The sequence below is a fragment of the Lepidochelys kempii genome, chromosome 5, assembly GCF_965140265.1.
Source record: "Lepidochelys kempii isolate rLepKem1 chromosome 5, rLepKem1.hap2, whole genome shotgun sequence".
Classification (NCBI taxonomy): Eukaryota; Metazoa; Chordata; order Testudines; family Cheloniidae; genus Lepidochelys; species Lepidochelys kempii.
In genome coordinates, this window is record NC_133260.1 from 48248512 (window position 1) to 48270589 (window position 22078).

A 22078-nucleotide genomic window follows, 5' to 3' on the forward strand; every position below is an offset into this window, starting at 1 on the left:
GACAAGCTGGTCGCCTGCCATATTTACTATTCTTTCTACACATTGGGATGGTTTGTCCCAATAAGGATTCTTTAAAATACAGCAGATCTGTATCAGCATATCTTTGTATCTGTATCTGATATCAGCAGGTCTTTGATTGCGTTGGCTACTTGCATCACAGCAGCCCCCACAGTAGATTTGCCCACTCTAAATTGATTCCCGACTGACCGGTAGCTGTCTGGCATTGCAAGCTTCCATAGGGCTATTGCCACTCGCTTCTCAACTGTGAGGGCTGCTCTCATCTTGGTATTCTTGCGCTTCAGGGCCTGGTGAAGCAAGTCACAAAGCTCCATGAAAGTGCCCTTAAGCATGCAGAAGTTTCGCAACCACTGGGAATCGTCCCAGACCCGCAACACTATGCGGTCCCATGCGGTCCTATGCGGTCCCAAAACTCTGTGCTTGTTTCCCGGGCCCAGAATCGGCATTCCACGGCATGAACCTGCCCCATTAGTACCATGATGCCCACGTTGGCAGGGCCCGTGCTTGAGAGAAGTCTCTGTCCATGTCAGCATGGTGATGTGAGTGATGAGGTCGTCACCTACTCGCCCAGTATCGCTTTGCCAGGTTCTGGTGCCGCATATACTGCTGGATAATGCGTGTGGTGTTTAATGTGCTCCTGATTGCCAAAGTGATCTGAGCGGGCTCCATGCTTGCCGTGGTATGGCATCTGCACAGAAAAAAGGCGCTGAACGATTGTCTGCCATTGCCCTGACAGAGGGAGGGGTGACTGACGACATGGCTTACAGGGTTGGCTTACAGGGAATTAAAATCAACAAAGGGGGTGGCTTTGCGAGAAACTGAATGGCCCCCTCAAGGACAGAACTCAAAACCTCAAGGCTAGAACTCAAAACTGGGTTTAACAGGCCATTTATTTCACAGAGGGAGGGAGGAGAAAATGAATACAAAACAAATCTGGTCTATTTCTTGTTTTGAGCCACTTCATCTGTCTTTATACATCCTGCTGGCAGCAGACTGTGCAGTACAACCGCTAGCCATCATCATCTCCTGTGTGCTCGGCAGAAGACAGTGCAGTATGACATCCAGCCATCATCTTCTGCTGGCTGGAGGTTAAAAGACAGTGCACTGCCGGTAGGACTGAATCGCCACAAGACAAAACAAGGGAAATGACCTGGCTGAGTCACTCCCATGTTTGCCCAGGTATCTGATTTAAAGAGCACCCAGGACTACGTTGATGACTGCTACCAGTCATACTGCACTGTCTGCTGCCAAAAGGCAATTAACTGCTGCTGTGTAGCAATGCAGTACCACGTCTGCCAGCACCCAGGAGACATACGGTGACGGTTAGCTGAGTGAGCTCCATGCTTGCTGTGGTATGGCGTCTGCACAGGTAGCTCAAGAAAAAAGACGCCAAACGATTGTCTGCCCTTGCCTTCACGGAGAGAGGGAGGGAACGGGGGCCTGACGATATGTACCCAGAACCACCCGTGACAATGTTTTAGCCCCATCAGGCACTGGGATTTCTACCTAGAATTCAAATGGGCTGCAGAGACTGCGGGAACTGTGGGGTAGCGACCCACAGTGCAACGCTCCGGAAGTCGACTGTTGTCTCGGTACTGTGGACACACTCCGCCAACTACATGCACTTAGAGCATTTGTGTGGGGGGACACACAATCAACTGTATAAAAACGCTTTCTACAAAACCAACTTCTATAAATTCGACCTAATTTCGTAGTGTAGACGTACCCTTAGTGTTCTAATAAATCCCACTTCCTTGGCTATTGTGAGAATTCACCCTCCTCCTGTTTCAGTCTCTAACCACTGGATGAGGTACAGACTGTCATTTACCTCCTCTTCCTATTTCTGCACCTGAACAGGGAGGTGTTACTGGATCACACGCTCTGGCGTCTGAAAAAGAATGCATTTTTATCAGCCTTGAATATATTGCTATTCTGGAGGGTTGTGGCTATCTCCTGACTTGGCATTAATGAAATTTCATGGCTCTGTGCTTTTATATAAATATAATATTATGACAGTATTTATATTTTCAAAGCGCTTGTATCTTTACAACAGCCTTGTGAGGTAAGCAATTTTTCTCATTTTGAATAAGGAATATAAAAGCTTTCATTTTCCCAAAGTTATACAGTTAATAGTTGGCACAGCCAGGGATTGAGATCCGGAGTTCCTGATTCCCAGCCCTATGCCCAATTCACTAGATTAACTGCTGTGTTTTTTAGTATATAAATATTACCTACAAAAAAACTGTTAAAATAATGTTGAACTTTGTGAAGCAAACCACTTCAGTTAGGAAATGTCAGAATTAAGGTTGCCTGTGTAATCTTAATTCAGTTCCCTTGTGCGTATGTGTTATGATAGCCTGTACTTACTTGATCCTATATTGCTTTTCAGAGTGAGGCAGGAATCGGAGTTGGCTAGCTAGGGGAACAGTATTGGCAGTTTCTTTTTGAGGCAGCCTAATGTTTGTGGAGAGGGGCAAGTAATTTACCAACTAAGCCTCTTTTTTCCTGTCTCCCTCCACAGTCTAACTGCATTCCTTCTTTGTTCAGCTCCTTCTTCTGTCTCTTGCTGCTGTTGCCTCCTTATAGAGCTTATTATATCTATCCATGGTGCTGTCAGACAGAGGCAGCCAAGTACCTAATCACTAATTCCCTGCTGCACTAGCTATAAACATACTGTTAATGTTTTATTTTAAAATCCGTTTTAATCGGAGCTATCCTACCCATGAGTGATTGCAGATCTCTGCACATGTGAATTGGTGATTTCTAATATTCTGTTGGAAAGGTAGAAATGGACTGAAAGTGAGGCACTTAAGAAATTTTTAAACTATTATTTTTTAATATTGTTAATTCTAAGTATTCCTGATTTCTGAAATGCTGTGGTTAAAAAATCAACAACACTTTAACCTAAAATGATCACCCATTTCTTTATTTCAATACAGTCTACATAGTAAGTTACATTTGGGAGATGGGAGGTTAAAATAAATTACGTAGATGTCAACCTTAACTATGAAGTCTCTGTTAAATGAGAGAAATGATGTAATATTGACATTTTTATGTATTATTCTAAAATGGTTCATGTGGCATAGCTCCAAAGCAGGAGTTCACAACCTTTTTCTTTCTGAGGCCCCCAATATGCTATTAAAAAAACTCCATAGCCCACCCGTGCCACAATAAATGGTATTCTGCATATAAAAGCCAGGGCTGGTGTTATGGGGTTGCAAGCAGGGCAACTGCCTGTGGCCCCATGCCCCAAGGGGCCCTGAAAGCTACATTGCTCAGGCTTTGGCTTCAGCCCCAGGTGGCAGGGCTCAGGGCCCTGGGCTTCTACCCATACATGAGGCTTCAGCTTTCTGCCTGGGGCCCCAGCAAGTGTAATGCTGGCCCTGCTTGGTAGACTGCCAGAAACCTCCTCACAGCCCCCCCAGGGAGCTCCGTAACCCTGATTGAGAACCACTGTCCCAAAGTATTTTCTACCATGCTTCATGAATGCATAGTAATGTTTATGTATTTGAAGACAGAACATGACAGGCCACATTTCAAGTCAGCCTCTGAAATTGTGTAGGCAAACTGCATGCAAAGTCTCTGTGCGCTTGTAAACAAGATAGTCACCCAGTGTGCGCGGCCAGTTTCCATTTCATATGTGAAAGTCGAACGTATGTAATTTCAGAGACTGTAGTTAAATATTTGGGTTCCATATTTGAGATTGTGAGCTAGTCCTTGTACTAAGACAGAGGTGGGCAAAGTATGGCCTGAGGGCTGCATCTGGACCTTCGGGCATTTTAATCTGTCCCTCAAGGTCCCGCTGGGAAGCAGGGTCCGTGGCTTGCCCTGCTTCGGTGCTCCAGTTGGGGAGTGGGGTACACGCGCACGCACGCGCACACGCCCCTGCCCCTGCGCTCTGGCTCCTACACACACACACACACCCGCCCCTGCGCTCTGGCTCCTACATGTGAGGACTGCCAAAGGACTCCACACACTGCCCTTGCCCCAAGCACCACCCCCACAGCTCCCATTGGCTGGGAACTATGGCTAATGGGAGCTGCAGGGGCGGTGCCTGCAGACGGGGCAGAGTGCAGAAGTGCCTGGCCATGCCTCCACGTAGGAGCCAGAGAGGGAGCATGCCACTGCTTCTGGGAGCTGCTTGAGGTAAGCGCTGCCTGGAGCCTGCACCCCCACCCTCTTCCCCCCACCCACGCCTCAACCCCCTGCCGCAGCCCTGATCCCCCTCCTGCCCTCTGAACCCCTTGGTCCCAGCCCAGAGCACCTTCCTGTACCCCAAACCCTCAGCCCCACCCCAGGACCTGCACTCCCAGCCAGTGCCCTCACCCCCTCCCGCAGCCCAACCACCAATTTCATGAGCATTCATGGCCCGCCATACAATTTCCATACCTGGATGTGGTCCTCCGGCCAAAAAGTTTGCCCACCCCTGTACTAAGATACCCGTTACCCCATAGCAATCAACTTTTAATGTTGATTGTGGTTTTTCTATGTAACATTTAAAGGCATGTTTTTAATTAACTTTTTGTCAACTTATTGTTATTGGTGTTCACAGTATCTGTATACTGTAATGTCCCATTTATTGTGTATTCTTTTAAATTTTCTGTTAGCCTTTTGATTAAATGTGATTATCTGGGGATTTTGAAGGTTCTTTGTGATCTGTCAGACCATACTTTTGTCTGTCAACTAGCATTGCATTTGTATCGTTCTACATGAACACAAATGTTTAGTAGGTAATCTAGCTTATGGTTTTATATTGCTGTCCATTACTACAGTATCTAAAATCAGTAGCCACAGTGGACTTCATGGAGTGTCGCCTCTCCTCTTTTTTCTGAAGTTAAAACTCAGCTGGGGGTATTTATTAGTTTTGCTTTTTTAATCTGCTATAAGATTGGTTTGGTTTTTGTTTATTTGGATGGGGGAAGGAGTGTTTGGTCTATGTTTGGGTAGAATCCCAAGAATACTTCAGTGTTTTTAAATGGATCTTGTGGCAGTTGCTATAATGTTTCATCAACTCTTACTATATGCAATATGTCATGCTGTAAACTTCTGCTGGCTGTTTTCTGGGTTGGTGTAAGGTGTAATTTATTGGTTTAACATTTTTTTTTAAACGTAAAATTTACCTAAAGTCTTATTTAGACCCACCATACAAAATGGAGCTAATACTATAATAGGAATTTAATTAACTCTATGGTTAAAAAAGCAAATAGTGTGGTCTACAACACCTTATAGCTAGACTATCAGCATTCTGCTTGATATAGCTAATCTTTATTATGCTTAATTCTAGCTGTGCTTCTCATATTCCCCTTTTTGTTTCCCTCCACAGCCTCATGATTTTGATGAATGCAGATTTGACATTAGCGTAAACGATAGTGTTTGGTACCTACGAGCTCAGGATCCTGATCATAGACAACAATGGATAGATGCGATAGAACAACACAAGGTATGGCTTCTGATGATTTTTTTTTCGAAATTGATATCTGTATGTGCTTATGGAGAGTTATACATCTGAATCTACAGTCCTTAAAATACTTACAAAGGTACACGTGATTTAAAAATGTTCTTGAATATAATTTAAAAGGGCAAATAGAGCTTTTAGAAGCCTACTTTAAAAATAATGGAGCAAAAAAAAAGCAAAAACTAAAAACATTAACCTTTCTTGAGTATCTTTTAGCCAGTACCTGATTTTACCATAGGTACATCTGTACATTTCAAAGATTTGGCCTTTTCTGTCTGTTAAGGCTGTTTAGACTCTCATCTCACACTTAGGACTACTGCATTCTGTTCTCCCTCTGACCTTGATGTCACCCAAATCACTTAAGTCATCACTTACGCACTGTTGAAAACTTTATTCTGTCCAGACCTGGAGTAAGAGACAATCCCCATCCTGAAGTTTTTTGTCTCTTTATTTGTGCTGTTTCTAGCACAATAGCGGCCCAATCTTTGGTGTGCTCAGATGCTATGGTAATAACTTAAGTTTACCTATTTTTATTTTTTTTATCTTTATGAACTTCCAGCAGTGTTTTCACTGGTATATACTTATCTGAGACTCTTAAATTTCTCCTTTTATCAGGTACAGTTTAAACACCACATGTGCATTACCATTCCGAAATCTTTTGCGTTAAATTGCATTTGGTTGTGTAGAAAGTGCTCTTAGGAAATATACTGACTTGATTAAAAATACTTTTCTATTGGTAGATAATTGGTAGATAATAAATAGTGTCTGAATATCTCTTTCCTGTATTGTGCCTTTTTATGTCGTCAATTTAAGGTGTATCCAGAACACTTTTGAGTGTATATAATTAGTCCCAAACCAGAATTCCTTTTTGTGCAGTCAGTAGTAGAGGTGGTAAGAGGTCCACTTTGCATCACTTCTTCTGCAATACCTAAAGAGAGCTCTCAACTAATAATGGATAGATCAAGCAAGGTGTTGAGTGTAAATTATTTTTTGAAAACATATCTGGAGTTGAACATATTTTGACCAAATACCTTTTCTATTAACCCTTTATGTGTTGGTCCTCTTCAGGAATGGATGTGGGAAAAGATGGAACTAATAAGATGTGCTTACACCTTGACCTTGCTTGTATTGTCCCATTCACCACCTCGTTTGTCTTTTTTAGATTGTAAACTCTTCACAGCAGGGACTCTCTCTTTTATTTGGTACAATGCCTAGCAAATTGGGGCCTCTGGCAATACCATAATATCAGTAATACAGGAGTTCTCTCTTCAATACTCTCCCAATCCTTTGATTCCAGGCCAGTGGGGTTTTGTCAAGGTTCCTCCCCCACTCTGAACTCTAGGGTACAGATGTGGGGACCTGCATGAAAAACCTCCTAAGCTTATCTTTACCAGCTTAGGTCAAAACTTCCCCAAGGTACAAAATATTACCCCCGTTATCCTTGGAATGGCCGCTACCACCACCAAACTAATACTGGTTACTGGGGAAGAGCTGTTTGGACGCGTCCTTCCCCCCAAAATACTTCCCAAAACCTTGCACCCCACTTCCTGGACAAGGTTTGGTAAAAAGCCTCACCAATTTGCCTAGGTGACTACAGACCCAGACCCTTGGATCTTAAGAACAATGAACAATCCTCCCAACACTTGCACCCCCCCCTTTCCTGGGAAATGTTGGATAAAAAGCCTCACCAATTTGCATAGGTGACCACAAACCCAAACCCTTGGATCTGAGAACAATGAAAAAGCATTCAGTGTTTTACAAGAAGACTTTTAATAAAAAATAGAAGTAAATAGAAATAAAGAAATCCCCCCTGTAAAATCAGGATGGTATATATCTTACAGGGTAATTAGATTCAAAAACATAGAGAACCCCTCTAGGCAAAACCTTAAGTTACAAAAAAGATACACAGACAGAAATAGTTATTCTATTCAGCACAATTCTTTTCTCAGCCATTTAAAGAAATCATAATCTAACACATACCTAGCTAGATTACTTACTAAAAGTTCTAAGACTCCATTCCTGTTCTGTCCCCGGCCAAGACGACTACAGACAGACACACAAACCCTTTGTTTCTCTCCCTCCTCCCAGCTTTTGAAAGTATCTTGTCTCCTCATTGGTCATTTTGGTCAGGTGCCAGCGAGGTTACCTTTAGCTTCTTAACCCTTTACAGGTGAGAGGAGCTTTCCCCTGGCCAGGAGGGATTTCAAAGGGGTTTACCCTTCCCTTTATATTTATGACAGGTTTGCTGTGGCAACATTTCCCAACTCCTTTGCAAGTTTTGTTCTGCTAATCAGTGATTTCCTGCCATTTGTATTCTGGGACAGAAATGGCGTTCTGGAGAGCGTTTTGTCCAGCAGCCGCATGGGCTGTAGGTGATTACATGTGAAATTCTCTTGAAAGGCTGGAACAGCACCATGGTAGACAAGATTTCCCTTGACTGCGGGAAGAGGAGTGGGTAAAGTGAAAGAACTATCATCCTTCCATATGAGGGCTTAGGAGTTAGTGCTCTAGGATCTTCACTACTAGTCCTGAGAATTGCGTACACTCTCCTGGAAAAGGCCAGTGTAAGGGGTGGAGCTGCAGTAGAAGATTAAGTCCCTGGAGACTCTTAGATGACTAGAATTTAGGAGCCTTTCAGACTGGGTAGTTTGCTAGTTTCTCTTCCTGTGTCATCATAGAATCATAGAATATCAGGGTTGGAAGGGACCCCGAAGGTCATCTAGTCCAACCCCCTGCTCGAAGCAGGACCAATTCCCAGTTAAATCATCCCAGCCAGGGCTTTGTCAAGCCTGACCTTAAAAACCTCTCAGGAAGGAGATTCTACCACCTCCCTAGGTAACGCATTCCAGTGTTTCACCACCCTCTTAGTGAAAAAGTTTTTCCTAATATCCAATCTAAATCTCCCCCACTGCAACTTGAGACCATTACTCCTTGTCCTGTCATCTGCTACCACTGAGAACAGTCTAGAGCCATCCTCTTTGGAACCCCCTTTCAGGTAGTTGAAAGCAGCTATCAAATCCCCCCTCATTCTTCTCTTCTGCAGGCTAAACAATCCCAGCTCCCTCAGCCTCTCCTCATAACTCATGTGTTCCAGTCCCCTAATCATTTTTGTTGCCCTTCGCTGGACTCTCTCCAATTTATCCACATCTTTCTTGTAGTGTGGGGCCCAAAACTGGACACAGTACTCCAGATGAGGCCTCACCAATGTCAAATAGAGGGGAACGATCACGTCCCTCGATCTGCTCGCTATGCCCCTACTTACACATCCCAAAATGCCATTGGCCTTCTTGTCAACAAGGGCACACTGCTGACTCATATCCAGCTTCTTGTCCACTGTCACCCCTAGGTCCTTTTCCGCAGAACTGCTGCCTAGCCATTCGGTCCCTAGTCTGTAGCAGTGCATTGGATTCTTCCATCCTAAGTGCAGGACCCTGCACTTATCCTTATTGAACCTCATCAGATTTCTTTTGGCCCAATCCTCCAATTTGTGTAGGTCCTTCTGTATCCTATCCCTCCCCTCCAGCGTATCTACCACTTCTCCCAGTTTAGTATCGTCCGCAAATTTGCTGAGAGTGCAATCCACACCATCCTCCAGATCATTTATGAAGATATTGAACAAAACCGGCCCCAAGACCGACCCTGGGGGCACTCCACTTGATACCGGCTGCCAACTAGACATGGAGCCATTGATCACTACCCGTTGAGCCTGACAATCTAGCCAGCTTTCTACCCACCTTATAGTGCATTCATCCAGCCCATACTTACTTAACTTGCTGACAAGAATACTGTGGGAGACCGTGTCAAAAGCTTTGCTAAAGTCAAGAAACAATACATCCACTGCTTTCCCTTCATCCACAGAACCAGTAATCTCATCATAAAAGGCAATTAGATTAGTCAGGCATGACCTTCCCTTGGTGAATCCATGCTGGCTGTTCCTGATCACTTTCCTCTCATGCAAGTGCTTCAGGATTGATTCTTTGAGGACCTGCTCCATGATTTTTCATCCTCAAAGTTGAGGGGAAAAGAGACACTGTCATTTTAGTTCTGATCTAGGTATCACCAGACATTTATTATATATAATGTTCAATTCTTATAAAGTCAGTGCGTGGTAAGCTACTTTTGGTCAGATCTGAGCAAATGAATTGGTGTTCATGTCAGTTTTCTGTAGGTAACTATACATTACATTCTGTTCAAATAAAGTTGAAGGTGAATTGCAAAGCTTAAAACAAAAGTCTAATTGAGCAGAAAATTTTGCACACCAGTTTCCCCCAACCAGACTGTGGGGGAGATTAAGCAAAGAAATAAGTTTAACTGATCTTAAACTCCCCCCGCCCCCATTTGAAAGTATCTTTTGTCCCCATTGGTTTCTTTGTTCAGGTGCCAACCAGGTTATTTGAGCTTCTTAACCCCTTACAGGTAACAAGGAATTTTAGGCTACCCTTGTGGTTGTGACCGTCTTACTTTGACCTTTCTCATTCCATACAACTTTGTGTATGCTCAGGAAAAGTAACTACTATTTTAAAATACAAAAACCAAACTCGTGTCAATACAACTGTTGTCAGAGCACATCATTTACTATAATAAAGCAACAAATTATTTAATAAAAAAAATTGAATATATAATACAAGAAACTAAATACTCTGAAGACAAGGCTTGCACTGTTTCCATATAACATACCCGGTTAATGCTCTGTCCTTAGCAGGCCTCTTCTCCTAAAATAATGGACCTTAAACAAATTGGTGATACACTTGGTTTCTCAAGATGTTTCAAGAGACCATTGTATTTACCAATAACTCTGACTTAGAATATGATATAATTTAAATTAACCTGAAATGTGGGGGGAAAGAAGTGGGGTTTGTTAGGGGGCTTATTCCTTCACCCACTTACTTCCCTGGTCCTTCTCGCATGAACAGAGAGCAACAATACCCGAAGTCCAAAGGTGCAAACAATTTGATGTTTATTGGGGTGAACTTCCAGCAAGCATGATTCCAGTTTCCTTCCTTAGTATCCTCCTTCCCAGCTCTGACACCACAGAGCCTTACACCTGTGTCCCTGTTCCCATTCCTACCCTTAGCCAAACATGATTCCAACTTCCTTACTCCCATTCCCTGTTCCCATCTCCCCCTTTAGCAAAACATGATTCCAATTTTCTTACCCCCATTCCCTGTTCCCATCTCACACACCCACATGCCCACCCCCACCCACACCCCAGTCACTTCCTCATTGACTACAGATTATATAGTAAAACTTGAGTTCTGCTTAGCTATACCTTAACCAATCATTTTCCTGAAATTTAACTAACCAATCCTAACATATTGTAACATGATTATGTAACCAATTATATCCCACCACCTCAATTAGTTTACACCCAGCAAAATTAATTATACAGCAGACAGGAACAATCACAGAACCAGACAGAGATTATACAGACAAACAACAGCAAAGTAGGAACTATAATGACAAAACAATACAGAAGTGAGGATTTCACATCCCAGCTATTGATAAGTGAGTTCTTGCCAGACAGGATGCTATCAAACTAAGTTTCCTTTTACATTTTCTAGGCACTTCCCTTTCTCTGGAGGTGATAGGAATACAATCCTGTCCTGATAGTGCCTAACAGCCCAATAGCACCTTATTTCAATGTGACTAGTTTGGAATGTGAGGATGTGACCGTTCGCTTCCCAGCTTATGGCTGCCTCTGCTGCTTAGCCAAAGGCCTTAGCCTAAGAACAGGGCCTCAGACTGTCACAGTAAGAGAAGGACCTTACACCAGCAGACAGTGATTTTGATTCTTTCTTTTATAGCTCTATCACTAGCCAAGTGATAAGAATACACCTAAATTCTTAGAGTATAGGCCTTTACAGACAGGCCTGAATATCTGTTTCTCTGCCTGAACATGTTGTTTTTATTTATTTGTTCATGCTTAAATTATGGTGTTGCAATTATTATTACCATTAATAATAATAATAATAATAATAAAGGGAATAATTCACACTAATTCAACCAGAAATTCCTTTATTAAATCTAAAGGCCAAGTAGCATTTATACAGCTGCTCTGAACATGCCTTAAGTGTCTCAGCAATAACCATACCCATTTAGCATGGATCAGGTACTTACAACTGGTTTATACCTGGCATGCTCAAACCTGTGTTGAATGTCTCTAACTTGGTCATAATTAATAACTGCTGTCTGAAGATTGATTGATTGGTTTTAAGCGTTAGTTCTTTGCCCAACGTTTACATCCCACATTGAATAATTAAGAAAGGTAATGATTTTTAGTTATAGTCAAAAACTTTAATACCCTGTTAATTCAGGCACCTGCCAAACTCTGCATAACAGCTGCCAGAGACCTCCCGTGAGTGTATTCTGGTCCTCCTAGGAAACCTGCAACAAAAACTGAAGCCCAATTTCCATATTATTAACTTCAAGAACAAGCTTTTTTGCGTCAGGCCGGGCAGGGGAGGAACCCTTTCAAGTGTTCTGTGGAGTGTGTATATATACCACATTCATGGCCATGATATCTGAACATCTCCATTATAGAGGAGCAAAAATGGCACAATTCCAATTTTTTATTTGCAGGTTATCTTTGAAGGACAATATCAGAGTTACTAAGCACAAAGATATATTCGTATCTTATTGAGGGGATCCTCGTATTGTTTCATGAGTCTTGCTCTTTCTAGACCTGCAGATTAATCAAAACCATTAAGGCAGCTGTGAACTTTAGGAATTGAAGATGGTGTTCTAACATTAGGACAACTCCATTGTACATTTTTTTTCTAAATGTCCCCTTGCCCCCACTTTAAACTGATTTAAACTGCAATTACACTCTGGAAGACTACAAAGTTGACAGTGGAGTGTTCCACATTTCCTCTGTGACTGATATCAGACTCAATTTGCAAGTTGTGTGTCTCATTATTGCAAACTCAACTTGGGATCTGAAAGTCTGGCTTTCTTGCTTCCACATCATTGTTAAAGGTCTGCCTTTGGACCTTAGTTAACAGTGCTGTTGTGTGAGCCAGAGTAGAATCAGCTCACATTCCCCGATTGTACTGTTTCTATAGTGATGACAATATTTTAAAGAAATTAATCTCTTCATAAAAGCAAGCAGATATTACTTCAGAATAATATCTAGTCTCTCTTACCAACTTTAGCATTTTAAAATGCCAGAATAAACCCTTGCATCGCATAAAGAAATATGTGTACTTTAAGAAAACCCTAAATCTTGGTTCCTTTCCATGTCTTGGATATAAGCACACCTCTAAAATACCTCTAGGTATTCTGATTTTCAACAGGCAAATAAGCATGCCAGATACACTACGTGCTTCCATACTCTTGCAGATAGTACTGGTTCAGAATGTAACTTTTGAACTGGATTACATTTTATGTGGTCAGATCATGTGTAATTTCTGTCCTTAGTTTTCAGCTAAATGTATGGAAGCTCTTCTAAATAGTTTCCTCTCATCTTGGATACATTTGCAGCATTGGCTGTGACCAAGCTGCATACTAGACATTTGAATTTTTTTCAGTTTGTTATAGCTTTTACTGCTACTTGTAAGTATTCTGCTGTGTGCTTTTCCTGATGTATCAATTGTTTCCGTAAGGAAGACATTCCCTTCTGTTATCACACAAGCACATACAACAGGATCATTGTGGACACTGCTCCACCCATCAAGACTCAGGTTAACAATTTTACCCTCTAGACCTTTTGCACACTGCTCAATTTTTCTTTCATAGACTTTATCCAGCAGTTTGCCTGCGACATCTGCTCTGTTGGATGGACTGTACATCTTGTCCATGGTCTTAATGACTGAACCGTGCTAATGAAATGTGGGTTCTCAATCATACAGAAAGGAAAGTTTGTTGAATAAACAAACTGGGCAGTTTTTTCAGTAATTACCTCTTCTTGTAATCTGCTGGTTCTTACCACAAACTTATCTATGGTTGTTTCTGGATGATGGAGATTTCTTTTTCTTTTTGCTACAGGTGATATATACTGTGGCTATGTGACATACATGATGTGACTGAAACACTATCATTGGCAGATAACTCTGAAACTATAGAAAATGAGGGTGATCTTGAAGGTGGATAGTCTTCAGAATCCTGTATGTTGAGCATGGATTCTCCTAAACAAAATAAGTCAGTGCTGTTATTTAATTATTATTACCATACTGCTCATTTAGTACTGCTCATTTAGTATTACTCATTGCATTCAGTGACACTCAGTACTACTTTAGAGGTGAAATTGTAAAAGGAAGATCTGCCTATTTCAGCTATTTATTTTTTATCACAACTGTATCTAAAACGATAGTACCATAGAGTAACAACTACATTTTTTGCTCAAACATAAGAATGCAAGAATAGTCTGGAAGGAAGACAGGCAGTCCTTAAGAAAGGAGTATGAAATAAAAAAGTTTACCAACCTGAAGATCCTGCATGTTCAGACATGTTCCTTTCATCATCTTCAATGCAGCTTCCTCCTGAGAAGGAACACTTCTCATGATGTTTCATTCGGGCAGCCAGGCCGTGCATTTCTTTGTTGCACTGTTTTGCATTTTGCATGCATGCCTGTCTTACCCACAGGTAGAGGAACTTCATTCAAATATTCCAAAACTGGGTCTCTTTTACGGCCTGCTGCCATTATAGGTTTTCCCTTCTAGTGAGAGAATGGAATGGTAGATATCAAATCAATGAAGGCTACACTCAAAGACCTCAAGACTTCTGCTGTTCAAACAGTTTCACATTTGTTTCTACTGCCTGTCCTTCCCTTCTCACATTTATCTCCAGACTTCTTCTCCATGTCCAGATCTATTCTGCCCCCAACAATCTTCTATTCATTGAACTTTTTGAAACTTTGCCCTTTTAGAGAGAGATAAGGGGTTGACTCTGTGTACACAAATTTGCAGAGGAACAATAGGGTTGAGGTCTGTTGTTTCTCACATCTGTCTGTCTAATTTTTTTTATTTTTTTTATTTAAAAACATTTTTGCTGTTAACAAGCCAGTTATCTCTGGAAGCACAAATCACAGTTTGAGAACTGCAAAACTAAGCATCTCTGATGGTATCTTCTGGACTGAGCACTGAGTCCCATTGGGTAGATAGAAAAAGTAACCTAAATAATCTATACAGAAGCTCCTGGAACCTCAGATTGGGTCCCTAATCCATAAATTATTGGAACTCATTTGCAAAACTTTTCTTAAATATTACATGAATATATTGTCTCCTATTATAGAATTAGAATTTATAATCCCTATTCCATGATGAGATATCTTTGAGCTATAATGTATAGTTTTTTTCCTCAAAAGAATCGGATTTAAATAAAAAAAATTATTTTTTTTTAAATCATTGATTTTTATCCACCCTGCTTTTTTGGCCTTATTAGGACATACTTTGTACTTGCTATTACATTATAGTATAACAGTCTTATTATGTTGTAAGCAGTTACTGTGACTTCATAGTTGTAGAACACATAGCTATTTTGTCAATAGCTATTATATACTGGATTTAGAAAAACTGTAGGTACTATCTGCCTCATTGACAATGACACCACTACCTTATAACTCTTGTCTCTTGCTGTCGCTTGAATTTGGAGTGGGAGAGGGACAGTACAGTGGTCCTGGCAACCCCTTATCCCGATGCATTACTTTCCCTGAAGGCTTCTAATCCTCCCACTGAATATCTTAGTTTCAGTTCTGCAAAATAAGCACTTCAAGCAGTTTATCACTTATGGAACACCTATTGTAGTTAGGGAGATAAAGTTGCACTGGAATTCTGTTCATATTCCAGTCTTCAAACCTTTTTAAAATTCATATGGACTGTCCAATTGGCTTAAAATTGGCATTCCAGTTCAGTACTTGGTGGAGGGACCCAGAGTGGAGTTTGTGGTGAAAATGTTGATTCTTTTGATCAAGGAGTTCCTGACTTTCAGGCCCCCAACAAATACCGGTTGTTTTGGGGTTGGGGGGGGGTTCAACTTTTGAGTGCACGCGCACACAAACAAAATGCTGGATAGAGCATCCGTATGAAACCAATGGCAGCATCTGTAAGCCAAGCCTGGCTTATAACTATGCTGCACAGATTGACTTCAAACTTCTGAGAGCTGTTCCTGGTCCTTAGCCATGTAGGGAGAGAGGAAATTCACCCAAATTTAGCTATGATAAATATTTGAAAATTGCCATTTGTACCTATTTAGTAGAGCTTTGTTATTTGGGTCACATTACTCCAAACATTGTACTGGGCTCCATCCTGGGACTGCAGGATATATAGGAGCCAAACAGAACTCTTCTTGCAGTTGTACCTCTTGGCTGCAATGGCACTGGTACAGGAGCAGAGCAGGTAGCCTGTGACTTGTGTTCTCAGTGCTCTTCCAACTTGACTGTAATTACATGGGTGAGCAGCAAAAGGGAGACTGAGAGGGTTAAGGAGAGAATATGAGAAAGGTGGGCAAACTACGGCCCGTGGGACTGTCCTGCCCGGCCCCTGAGTTCCTGGCAGGGGAGGCTAGCCCCCGGCCCCTCCTCCGCTGTCCTCCCTCCCCTGCAGTTATGCCACTGTGCGGGTAGCGAAGCTTGTGCCCGCCCACCTCCCAGGCTTTCCAATAAGCCTGTCCTGCTGCTCTGAGCAGCATGGTAAAGGGGTGGGGGGAGATGGGGTTGGATAAGGGGCAGGAGGTCCCGGGGCAGTCAGGAGACAGGGGGCAGCTGGATGGGGTGGAGGTTTGGGGGGGAGGGGGTCAGGAGATGGGGGGGGGTTGAATAAGGAGTGAGGTCCCGGGGGGTCCTGGGAGTGGGGGGGAACAGGGGGATTGGAGGGTTTGATGGGGGTAGGGTCCCAGGGGGGCGGTTAGGGGCAGGGAGTCCCGGGAGGGGGCGGTGAGGGGACAAGGGGGGGGTTGGATGGGTTGGAGGTTCTGAGGGGGGCAGTCAGGGGGCGGGAAGTGGGAGGGGGTGGATATGGGGCAGAGGCACAGCTTACCATACCCAGCCCTCCATACCGTTTCACAGCCTCTGTGTAGCCCTCGGGCCACAAAGTTTACCCACCCCTTGCATTGGAGATGATTGGGGGCTAAAACAAGTTGGAAGTGATGGTGTGAAATATATAATGAAGGTGGAAACAGGAACAAAAGGAGGTCAGTTTCATGGACAGAAGGGATCAGGTTAAGGAGAACCGGGGCAGTTGCATAACCAGAAGCTCTCACTTTCCTCCAGAATATAATATTGATCTAGGATTTCTAAATATCAGTGTTCCTTTCCTGCTATTTATAGTTTTTTGCTCAAGGGGCAGAGGTAAGTACTGTGGATCTATTGGTTGCAATGCTGCTGCAAACCCATGTGGGAGTCAGCATGGTTCCACATGACAGAATTTCCTAGAAAATCCCATAAGAACCAAATCATATTTAATGCAGGGTTTGGATTGTTTGCAGTAACTAAGGCCTCAGGCTACACACACAAGATGAGAATAAAACAAGATATTAAAAAGCTTCCTATTCAGTGAACACCTTCTATCCTGTGCAGTGAATAAGGCATGTGTCTTGGGGGAAATAGTATGTAACCATGTAATGAGATGGTATAATACCAACACTCAACTGGCTGACTTAAGAGTGCTCAACCAACTTTCATTATGGAATATTCTAGCTTTCTGGAAGTGATGAATGACTATCAGGCCATTCGAAGCCTGTTCTTTATTTTTAGGAGTATCTAAAATACTCCCTTGGTTAACGACCAACTCTTTCAGTTAAGGGCTTAAAGCTCCCAATCTACTTTTCTGACAACCTAACTAATCCTTGTACAAAACTCGGTTTTACGTTCCTGATAGCTATGGTTAAACATAAACAGGTGGAGAGGCTTTCTCAGGCCTTCTTTTTATGTACCATAAAAGAAGCAGAAAAAGCCCAAATTATTTTTTTCCTTTCATTACCTTTAGTGATCCTCCCTGAGAGAACCCATATATTCATCTGCCCCAGCTAAGAGTGTACTTTGAGATTGCATTTCCTTTTTATCCAAATGTAGTAATTTAAAATTCATTTTCACTGTATTTTCTAAGTAGAACTCTCCAACACAGTTACAAATCTGTATTTTAAAGGCAATACATTTTGCTATTGCCACAGCAAATTTACGAGGTCTGAAGGGGTGGTGTCTATAGAGGCAGCAAATTACTCAATTTCCTTGATTAAATTTAGGATAATGAAAGATAGCTGCTTGAAGGATTTTTCATGGAGTAGTGTTGATACTTTCTACCCATCCTTAAAAAGTACTATCCTATGTTGTAATTCTTGTTGAAGCTTTTAATCCAAACCTTTTTTGAGACGAGCAAGGGAAAAAGGTTAGACTCTTTCAGAAAGTGAAATACTACATTTTTTTCCCCAAATTGTACGTATTATGTGGCTTACCTAGTTAACCTGGAAGTTTGCAAATAAATATTCCTGATTTTAAATGTCACAAGTGTAAAAATTCAGGTAGAAAGGTCAAAATTGGTCTTCCAGGTTACACAAATTTAAATTAATTGGCTACCATAATACTATAAATAAAGTTGGGGAAAATTACTTTGTTTACCGTAACTATTTCTAAGTGGATATTTTGTCTTCTGGTTTAAAAATTCCCTTGGATTAGTTAATCCAGCATTTTATGGACTATTTACTGTTTTGGTTTTTTAAGTGTAAAATTCTTTGTTGGTTACTAAGTGGGTAGGTAGCTCTAAGTAGGTTGCTGAAGTTCCTTGTTAACAAAACTATATTTGTAAGACTTATGGTAGCATGTCACAAGGAGGGTGTTTATCTTTCAAGTATGAAAGCCAAGGCTGTACGAGTTTTGTAACTGCATTCCATTGTACTCTGAACAGAAAACATTGATTTAAACTGAACTTTAAGTTTCATTTTGAGTGTGAGCATACTTAGAAAAGACATGGATGAGTAGCTGGTAGCAGAGGAGAAATATAAACTGTTTCAGGTTCATGCAGGAGAACTAGATTAGAGTTTGCTACTCCATGTATTTGTCGTCTTTTTTGCTTTTGTATGCATTCTGAGGGTCCTGAGCCTTGGCCAAATCAAAAGCTTCCCAGATACAGCTTGTAAAGTGCTTGTGAACTACCTAAATCTCTGTAAATCTGAGAAGGGAGACTCTGATTGATCCTTGCTTTTCAAAGTTTTGCAATCAAGAAAATCATCTTGAGTTAAGTTTTATTGAACTTTTTAAAATTCCCCAAATTCTGGAGGCAACAGTGTGTCAAACTGGATTACTCCTGTATCTGATGATCCATGTGTGTATATTAGGTATGTGGAAGAGAGAGGATTCCCTGGATTTTTTTACAGTTCAGGACAGTCACCTAAAGATACTGCACCACGAAATACCATCTTACCATTTATGATTGGGGTGGAAGATGTGACCCTTGCTCTATTAATTTAGATGGATTAAATAGGCCAGAGATGTTAACATAACCTGGTCACTGTTCAACATTTAACAGTGTTAAACAAGGTTTGGGATTTGGTATACAGAGATCTTCGCCATCTTAGTACCATGGCTGAAACACCATTAAAGATAAAGAAAAGGAGGAAAAACAGTTGAAGCATTTGAAGTGTAAAGTATTAAATACGTCTTTCAATTTGACAGCATTCGTTGTTCCCTTTCTGTTTAGCTGGAGAGATTTTAGTTTAAAAGTCTTTTAGGTGGTATTAAAAATGGTGGTAACTGTTCTTTTGGGGAAAAGAGAAGTTAGTTGAGATAAGCTGGAGCAGTAGTGGTTGTTGCTGCTGCTGCTGTTAAGTCGGATCCCGTCTTATCCCAGCTAGAGCTGATAGATTTGTCCATGTTATCTGGGTCCCTCTCTCTGGTTCGGTGTGGTCAGAACATCTTTCAGGATTAGGATGATGAAGGCCTGGAGTCCAGAAAATGGTGGGGGTGGCAGCCATGCTGGTGAAGATTGTGCTAGTAGCCTCAGTCTGTTCTTTCTCCATATTTCCCACCATCTCCAAAGTTTTTCTTTAAGGATCCAAAAAGGGAGTGATGGATGGAATAGCCTATCTCATCATTATTTTGTTCACTAATTAGGCCAAATATGCAACACATCAGTTTTGGTTAATTTCTGGACCCATATTTTCTTGTTTATTAACCATGATCTTAACACAGTCCTTGAGTTATATCAGTAGGCCTGAGTGTTTGGACTAATTCGGTCTTTGTCTCCCTTTTGTACTTTTCCCTGTCAACATTTGTTGTTATAGGTTATTTTGACATCTTATGAACTTTCACGTACTTTTTACAGCTGAGCTCACAATTAGATTAAGTCTGTAGATCAAAGAATCACAATAAGAACATAAGAACAGCCATACTGGGTCAGATCAATGGCCCATCTAGCCCAATATCCTTTCTTCTGACAGTGGCCAGTGCCAGGTATCCCCGAGGGAATGAACAGAACAGGTAATCCTCAAGTGATCCATCCCCCTGTCGCCCATTCCCAGCTTCTGGAAAACAGAGGCTAGGGATACCATCCCTGCCCATTGTGGCTAATAGCCATTGATGGACCTACCCTCCATGAATTTATCTATTTCTTTTTTGAACCCTGGTATGGCCTTGGTCTTAACAACATCTTCTGTCAAGGAGTTCCACAGGTTGACTGTGCATTGTGTGGGGAAAAAATACTTCCTTTTGTTTGTTTTTAAACCTGCTACTTATTCATTAAATTTGGTGACCCCTAGTTCTTGTGTTATGGGAAAAAGTAAATAACACATCCTTATTTACTTTCTCTGCACCAGTCATGGTTTTATAGACCTCTATCATATCCCCCCTTAGTCATCTCTTTTCCAAGCTGAAAAGTCCCAGTCGTCTTAACCTTGCCTCATATGGCAACTGCCATACCCCCTAAAGTCTCCTTTTTATGATAGTGAGAGGTATCTGGTGGCTTCCTTCAAGGTCTATCATTGTAAAGAGACTATTCTGATCATCATTTTATTGGAAAAAATGAGCCACTCAATGGCGCAGCATTGAATGGAAAAGATAAGATTGATAAATTTGACATAAAAAGTTCTATTGTGCTAGTTTTCAAGCTGAATGGGGAAATAAACTTTTGAGAACCAAAACCAGAATTGATGGGGGAATAAAGGTAATCTTAATTTTAAAGCAACTATAATCCTGTCAATACCAATTGTAGAATAGAATATGTATATATGTAGACTTATTATAGAAATTCAGTTAACTTGTTTTGGAGATGTAAATATCTGCCAAAATGTAAATCCAGTAAGACCCTTCCACATTTATTTTACCTTGGTCTTTACTGTTTTAATGGCTTACAGTACAATACTTATAGGAACAGTGGAGAACCACAAACTTGGGTTTTGGCAGGCTAGTGAATAAAGAAATGATCAAATATCTTTAAATGTGAAATCTAAAAGTTTATGCATTCTAGTTCAAATTTACATATTTGTACATCTTAAAGCATTATCCTTTTGGTGAACATTGAAGCTCGTGTTTCCAAAAAGAGTAAAACTGACTTAATTTTGAAATGACTCCCCACTGCCTTAGGATCCCAGTATATTGCTTCAACTAGAACCTATAGTGAGTTTGCTTGTTAAACACAGTTAAGTCTAGAAACACACTACCCTATACTGATAGCAGCTCTTTACCATAAAATCCTCAAAGTATCAAGGTACTATGGATAATTACTATTCGAGAATTCTCAGACTCTAGAAATATTCTTGACTCTGTCACCACTAGGTTTTTTTTCTTGCTGGAATCAGATTGTAAAGCATTGTTAGGCTATGGTTACTTTAGAGCAGTAGTTTTCAACCTTTTTTCATTTGCAGACCCCTAAAAAATTTCCAGTGGAAGTGCGGACCCCTTTGGATGTAAATCTTTAGTTTATACCTTATAAATAAATTGCTCTGTTACATGGAATAATTTATTTTACTTAGTTTATTTACAGTCCTTTGTGAAATATTTAAAAATGATCTGTGGATAAAGATTATGGAAGATACCGTGGGATACTACCTATCACTTTTTTAGATTTTTCACCCTTCATGCCTCCCAATTTATGCACAATTTTATCTGGTAATCCACGGTTTAAAAGAAGTCTTACTTTCAGGTTGTTCTGTCAGTTTTATCTGCCTCCAGCAAGATGGGGATAATGTTCTCAGTACCAGACCGTTTTAGGACCAAATACTATCTGTAGCATTCACTTTTGTTTTTCTTGCATGGTTTACTTGAATAAATTGTGCTTTTAATAGCAAGTTGGTTGCAAGAAAACACAAATAAAATGGTAAATGTTAAACTACAGTATTTGGTATACTTTCTAGAGAGCTGGAAAAGCTATTCTATAACCGTATTTACAAAAAAGGGGAAAATAGGTTAAGTTATTCAGGAATCTTAACCATGATTCTTTTGGAATTCACCACTGTCTGTAGGTCCGTCCGTCCGTTCCCCCCCCCCTCCCCCCCCGGACATGGGCTCATTGAGAGAGAGAGCGCCTATCTAGCATCAGAACAGCAATACCTGGGGGGTTGGTTTTGAGAGACCCCAAAGCATACATTTTTGATGAGTGATCAAAAATTTTCATTGAAAATTGAAAAAACAGTATTTTAAAAACAAAATAATGTTGAAAGAATGCTTAAATACATTTGTACTTT

The 22078-nt window shown here is 41.1% G+C and overlaps 1 protein-coding gene across 4 annotated transcripts in view; it reads left to right on the forward strand.

Moving 5' to 3' along the window:
* CERT1 (ceramide transporter 1) overlaps positions 1-22078 on the forward strand; it is a 168768-nt gene that overhangs the window by 41361 nt on the left and 105329 nt on the right. For all 4 annotated transcript variants that reach the window (XM_073344213.1, XM_073344212.1, XM_073344216.1 and 1 more), the window contains exon 3: positions 5342-5458. In XM_073344213.1, the coding sequence (XP_073200314.1) occupies positions 5342-5458 (117 nt within the window). The remainder of the gene's footprint in view (positions 1-5341; positions 5459-22078) is intronic.